The sequence below is a fragment of the Corticium candelabrum genome, chromosome 14 (assembly GCF_963422355.1).
Source record: "Corticium candelabrum chromosome 14, ooCorCand1.1, whole genome shotgun sequence".
Taxonomy (NCBI): domain Eukaryota; kingdom Metazoa; phylum Porifera; class Homoscleromorpha; order Homosclerophorida; family Plakinidae; genus Corticium; species Corticium candelabrum.
In genome coordinates, this window is record NC_085098.1 from 4,387,618 (window position 1) to 4,394,315 (window position 6,698).

General features: G+C 44.1%; 2 protein-coding genes across 2 annotated transcripts in view; one reads left to right on the forward strand and one right to left on the reverse strand.

Annotated features, from left to right (window-relative positions):
• The first annotated feature begins 2,129 nt into the window (after window positions 1–2,129).
• Window positions 2,130–2,831, forward strand: LOC134189613 (uncharacterized). Its single transcript, XM_062657943.1, has 2 exons — window positions 2,130–2,369; window positions 2,430–2,831. The coding sequence occupies exons 1-2, from the start codon at window positions 2,165–2,167 to the stop codon at window positions 2,702–2,704; spliced, it is 480 nt and encodes a 159-aa protein (XP_062513927.1). The 5' UTR covers window positions 2,130–2,164; the 3' UTR covers window positions 2,705–2,831.
• A 2,614-nt stretch (window positions 2,832–5,445) lies between these two features.
• LOC134189882 (transcription initiation factor TFIID subunit 7-like) overlaps window positions 5,446–6,698 on the reverse strand; it is a 3,644-nt gene continuing 2,391 nt past the window's right edge. The window contains exons 8-10 of the mRNA XM_062658274.1: window positions 5,865–5,907; window positions 5,718–5,803; window positions 5,446–5,646 (exon numbers count right to left, since the gene is read on the reverse strand). Of these exons, the coding sequence (XP_062514258.1) occupies window positions 5,573–5,646; window positions 5,718–5,803; window positions 5,865–5,907 (203 nt within the window). The 3' untranslated portion in view covers window positions 5,446–5,572. The remainder of the gene's footprint in view (window positions 5,647–5,717; window positions 5,804–5,864; window positions 5,908–6,698) is intronic.

The window sequence follows — 6,698 nt, forward strand, 5'->3', positions numbered from 1 at the left end:
GGACGCCGTTTCCGACGCGACGTGTTTGATAGAATTTTTTCCTATTCCAGCGCGTCGCGTCGGAAACGGCCTCCTTTGACGCGAGACGACTATTGTGAACCAGGCATAGTTAACGCGAGTAGAAAGGTTTCCTGTATGTTTGTTAATGTCGCGTCGCGTTGGAAACGGCGTCCTTTGACGCGAGGTCACTGGTGTATTGTGAACCAGGCCTAAGTAGTCGTACCTAGTTCCCGTACATCGTACGTCTTTAGGTCCCGAAGGACGAGTACCTCGGTCAGTGGGGTGACGACACTATTTCACTACGCAACGTCGTGACGTTATTTGGTGACCTACATATAGTGTAGGCGTGTTTCCGTCGCTGTCACACATCTATCTATTGTTCTTTCGCAAAGCTCTCGGTCGACGATGACGCTCGCATGGTTGCTGCTGCTGGCAATGCTGGTGCAAAGAACGTCTGCTTATTCAACCGGCCACCCCGAATCCGGTTCCCTTTGTGACCAGAAAACGCCAAATCATCGCTCCAGCGTCTCAAGACGCGATTCCCGCGTGTTCCAAGTGTCTGCGAGTCAAACGTCAGGCTGTAACGTCGATGGTCAGCATTTCTAATCGTTCTAGAGATTAAATCAGACAAAATTCAATTTATAAATTCTACTGGATATTTTGCAATTGTTCTAGTTCGTTTGATGGCAAGTGCGTTGTCGAAGAATTTCAAGGGATTTTTCTTAAAGGCCTTGCGTTGCGGGTCGAGAGATTTTGCGGATCACACCGGCTCGTTCAGCAGCAGCTCGTCGGGAACGAAAATAATCTGCGGTAACAGCGGAGTTACTCAGACATCCAGTGCAAGTAGCGGGGGAGTGTCAATGGTTTGGCAACCTACCAGCAATTGTTCGGGTTGCGTGGATTTCTGGTTAGTACCGCACCAAGTCGCGCGTGCACTCGCAAGTCGTGATCTCACGTGACTAGCGGCTGTGGATTCAAACCGCATACTGTCCTACACCGGCGTAGGAACCGGGGGCGTGGTCTCACGTGACTAGCGGCTGTGCATTCAAACCGCATACTGTCCTACGCCGGCGTAGGAACCGGGGGAAGTAGCTGGGGGATGAAGCCCCCTCGCTCACTGTAGGAATTGAAATTTTCTGTGCTATTGACTCATGCAAATCTGTTTACGGTCTGCTAGCTAGCTAGGCAAAGTAGATTTTGCTTACTCATGATGACATCGATATCCACGGTACATCCCACCCCCGCTCGTGAACATCTTCCTACGCCATTGTCCTACCTTACGTAATAACCTAGAGTCACACGAAGGTTGTAGTAGGTGACAGACCAGGACATGCGGTTCTTTTTTGGACTATGACTTACATCAATTAATTAATTGAAAAGATATTTAGGCCCGTACGTGCGAAGGATTTGTCTCACTTAAGATAGAAGTAAAGTTGCTAGCTATACTAGAATGAGGAATGCGAAATTCTGCTCCTGACCTGTTGGACGTGATTGCTACTAAAATCTTAGTTGAGGCTTGACGAGTGATCGGTCATGTATGTACCAAAGGATTCTAGTCTAGACTGTCTGTCTGGCGATTCTGACGTCAACGCATGCGTATACGGTTCTGGCATGCGCTTTCCAGTGAGTAGTGAAGGCTGCCAGTTGACTAAACTTTGATTAATTAAATTTTTAGCTCATCTTTTGACTAGCTGGCAGATAGGTAATAGTCTGTTCAACTACAGAATTTTAATATATAATTGCAGGTTCAGTTGAACTTGCAGTTTGTAGACTAAGCAAGGCTCGGATTTTAAGAAGCCGGTAAAAGGGCGCGACTCTAGGTAACCCTATAGCTTGTGCAACCCCTGGTGGCTAAAGCCTTGGCCCCCTTACAATATCCGGGAAATGCCTGGCTTGGGATGCCTGCAAGGTTGCTCATACAGTATGCACCACACTTCTATCACAGTAAAGCTAAAAGTGTGGATACAGGAACACAATAATTAATCAACTGAAAATGTGCAAGCACAGTGTAGAGCATCACAACAAGACCGTGACTAACAATCTGTTACTTGCTTCTAGTGCTACGATTGTAGAAAATTTCGAATTGTATCATTATGACACGTGCAACAGCCTTACGGTAAGTTCACAGTTAGAAGCGCCGACCAAAGCGGCACCGACAACAGCAATGCCACCAATTACAATGACACCAACCCGACCTAGATGTGGCAGTCAAACATGCTTGCCACACCAGACATGTGAGACATTCATGTCAGAGAAGTACTGCGCTGATACGTGCAATGCCAACGGTCCTTGTAAACAAAAACAGATCTGCCAGCTTAAGACTGTACAATGTGTTCGTGCACCATGTCCTCCTCTGGCAGAATGTCTCGGTAATAAAATAAAATCTTGAATTCATTGCTATAGAATATGACTTAAGTTGGTGTGCTTAGGTGAGAGTTGTAAGGTAAGCAAAATTCAACGCCTTGAGCAACCAAACAACTGCACTAGAGCCCGAACCCTAAAGCTCAAAACATGCAGTGGGCTTTGTCGATCTGGACACTCGTGCAAACCTAAATCACATCGAGAAAGGCTTTACAACTTCAGAAACACATGCACAGGTAAGAAAGAAAAATTGCCCGTCATTCTGCACAAGAAGTGCAGTTGTCAAGAAGACACCGTCGACTCGCAGAAACCGATGAATGGGATGATGGACATGATGGGTTGAGAACTCACGGTTCAACCATGAACCAGAGTCAAGTTCATGTTGTTATAGCTTGTTTATGATAGCTAGTGTTGTTGAATGCAATTGAATGTCACAGATTTTGTCATCATCAATACACATTGTGGACCTGGTGTCAGGTAGAGTGTACACGCACACAATACTCTGAAAAAACTTTGTTTAGTCGCTACACGCCTGTTATCAGCTCCAGACTCAGACCCTCTACCACATCTGCTGGCACATACACCATAAAACCAAAAATTTGTGCAATGATCTAAATCATGCAAATCGTGTCACCAAAATATCATCACACGAATTGAATTCGCACTGTGCATAGACAACGTCACATACACATGATCAGGGTTGTCCCCAGCATACAAACGGCACAGCGCTCTGCCATGCCTTGGCTTCCACTTGGTACAGGCCCGCCATGCTTTGCTGCATGAGTAGGCAGTGATTAGCTATGAAGACAATAGACTTGTATTTGTATTTTGAAAAGTGGTAAGCTGTACTGAGGCTAACAAGTAGTTCCTGGGATGTTTGGTTTGAAGATAAGACCAATTAGGACATTCTTAGACTGCCATATGGCACATAACTTAATTGTAATACAAGTACTCAAAGATCAACAGTGGTTGTCAGCACCGCCCACTATTAGGTCAGTATGTATCTGATGGTAACAAACGAGGTCTGTAGATATCTGGCCCTTCCTACCCTATGACAGTATGTACTAGGTACTCAGCTTCTTGAAATCTGGAAATTTTCAATAGGCAATAAGGCTTAACGCACAGTGAACTAAGACAGAGAGAAATTTCTTTACAAATAAACCACTTTGTTCCTTTGTGCCTGAACATTCCATGACAACAGTTCGTGGCATATCAGTGTAAGCAAACCTGCATCAATGCTTTAGTGGGGGTCGCGGCATAAAAATTGGAATGGGGGTGGCCAAAATTTAGGGTGGACTTGGTTATAACAACTTCCACCGTGCCTTACCAAAATCTTGGGGACACCCCTGCATGATGTATATTCATTCCATCCTTCTCTTGCCGTTTTCTCTAGACTTGAGATCCCAAGACTATATCAATCGCTCGACACCAAAAGATAAAGGCATTTTTCTTCCCACGTGTGTGTGTGTGTGTGTGTGTGTGTGTGTGTGTGTGTGTGTGTGTGTGTGTGTGTGTGTGTGTGTGTGTGTGTGTACGTACATGAAGTTGAAAAAGACAGCAAATGTCTATGCATAAAGACTTCCTTGTTGTAGTTGTTGCTATGGTGGTTATCAAGGTTGGTCAATACAACACTGTTACCCGGTTTTGAAGCGTTCGTTTGAGGCAAATTCGCATTATATGAGGGTCGCACAAATTTCTGGTTTTACAGTATCAGACAGCTTGGAATATCCTATTGTAGTAATGTATCTGTGTCAAACTTTAGCTCACTGCACGATGCTCTCTACTGCGGCGTTGTACGTCTACCACTTATCATCAATTAACAAGCATGAGAAACAGTGCAATACTTGTACACACAAAGAAAAAGGTTAATTAAGGACACGTGACGAATCCAGAAATTATCATAGGAAGTTCAAAAATCGATGAGTCGGTGTAGCTCTGCTTAGCTAGGACAGAAAATGAACCTAATTGTCAACTTAAAATATCACGATACTGTAGTTGCTGTCCATCAGATCGTAGCTAAACATCATGGCAACTTGTGTTTTGTAAAGTCAGGTAGAGTATGCTACCAAGTGTCCTTTGTGTGTCTGGTAATGTTCTGTGGTTTTAAAACGAGCTGTTTTGACTGTGATAGTTTAGAATACCAACCAAAGTTGTACAATATTAAAGTGGGGACTAACAGGCATTAGTTTGAGCAAAAAGAGTCAAACCATGTCATCAAGACACAAATGCTTTTCATGGTGGACTGGCTATAATATGAGCCTATAATCAGCAATCGATGTATGTAGACTACCCACACAAAAGCATAAAGTATGCACGTGCGCGCGCGCGAACACACACACACACACACACACAATGGACAAAAAAATGTCAAAGCCCGTCTACTGATTATAGCCAGCGCTCAAGGACGAGGCCTCCATGCACTAAGCAATGGACTGTGCTGACAGTCCTTCTGAAGCTTGACCAGAGACACCCAGGATAACTGACCACAATGCACCACATTGGGACAGGAAACACGCACACACGCACGCACGCATGCACACATGCACGCACACAAGCATGCATGCACACACACATGCACGCATGCACACAACAACAACACACACACACCACTCACACACACACCACACACACACACACACACACACACACACACACCACTCACACACACACACACACACACACACACACACACACACACACACACACACACACACACACGGGCACACACACACACGGGCACACACACACGCGCACACACATGCACACACACACACACACAGGCACACACACACACAATCGTGCACGCACACACATGCACACACATGCACACACACACACACACACACACACACACACACACACACACACACACAGGCAGGCAGGCATGCACACACACAAACACAAACACTGTCTCAATACCCATTAACTGACTACACGTCCTCATAAAGAGCCAGCCAGCCCATTTCGTCATCTTTTCCATTGTCTACAGACCTCTATTTTGCCTAACCTATCTTGCAACCATTATATTACACTACATCTGCATCACTACAATATTAAACACTACACGTGTCCCGACCCACATAATCAGATACGAATAAATAATAAATTTCCTATTTGGTATTCACATACAGTACACAACCTTGTTTGTCTAGTATAAAAATCCAGAATTCTGAGTGACCCGTGTAGGAACACCCTAATGTAGAACGAACCCTCAGTCATCATCACCCTCATCTTCGCTACTCGTAGCTTGCAATATTTCAGCAAGATCGTCGTCTTCATCACTCTCTGTCAAATCATTTGCATCAAATAAATCACACGATTTTTGTAACTAATATTATCAATACACTTATACGTACCCAACATGTCTGAAGGCACACCTGCTCTTGCTGCTGTTTGTCGCTTTACTACCTGAGTGGGTGAGTTTACACGAGATCCAATCACACTATATGATCGAATGTGATAATGAGTGTAGTAAAGACAAAGAGAATGATATTTGTTGTGACCTTGCATCGTCCTGCCTGTCTTCTTCCACCACGACTTCAAACTCTGCATCGTTTTGTTAAGAAACACCACAGACAGTATCTAGTATTGCTACAGTAATATTCATAAATCAAATTGTCAGCAAGCGTTTGTTCAGAAAAGAAAAGTTTAGGCCAAGATTTACACACCAAAACTGCACAGTCACACAAGATTATAGCAAGAAGTTTGAGCTACTGAATTATAACTATAACTATGGTATGTGTCGCTATGCCCCTCCATGATGGGCAAGTGGGGTCTTTACCCCCATCTGGGCGCCCACCAACCTGGCAGGTGAGCCCAGCAGGGTACATGTTTCTGTGTAGTCCGATCAATGACTAGCCAATTCGATATAGATTGCAGGCATTACAGTGACTGCAAACTCGTAAACAGCATGCCTAGTGGATATCAATAACCACCAGGAAAGCGCTGAACGTCATCGTCAACGGACCGTTTGCCAGACGACAGAAACTCCCCAATGACTGAAACGAGTCATAGTCTCAGGGACAAAGCTAGAGAAACATGAGAGAGAAAGACAGACAACTTTCATGATTTACTGTCGTCACTGGGGTTAGAACCCCCAAACCATGGAGTGATAGCCATTGTTGCTAACCACTAAGCCACAGCAGTGTATATTATTATTATTATTATTATTATTAGTAGTAGTAGTAGTAGTAGTAGTAGTAGTAGTAGTAGTAGTAGTAGTAGTATTTATGTGGTATATTTGAAGACATCCTGCAACATAAACACATCAACTATTGTACGTACTTCTATTATTGTTAGTATTTTCTCTCTCTAAAAGTAATGTGATATACTTGCAG

Bases quoted from the DNA above. Each gene is read 5' to 3' on its own strand.
- LOC134189613 (XM_062657943.1), top strand. From the start codon at position 2,165: ATGCCACCAATTACAATGACACCAACCCGACCTAGATGTGGCAGTCAA. The intron at 2,370-2,429 runs GTAATAAAATAA...TGGTGTGCTTAG, and splicing joins TCCTCTGGCAGAATGTCTCG to GTGAGAGTTGTAAGGTAAGC.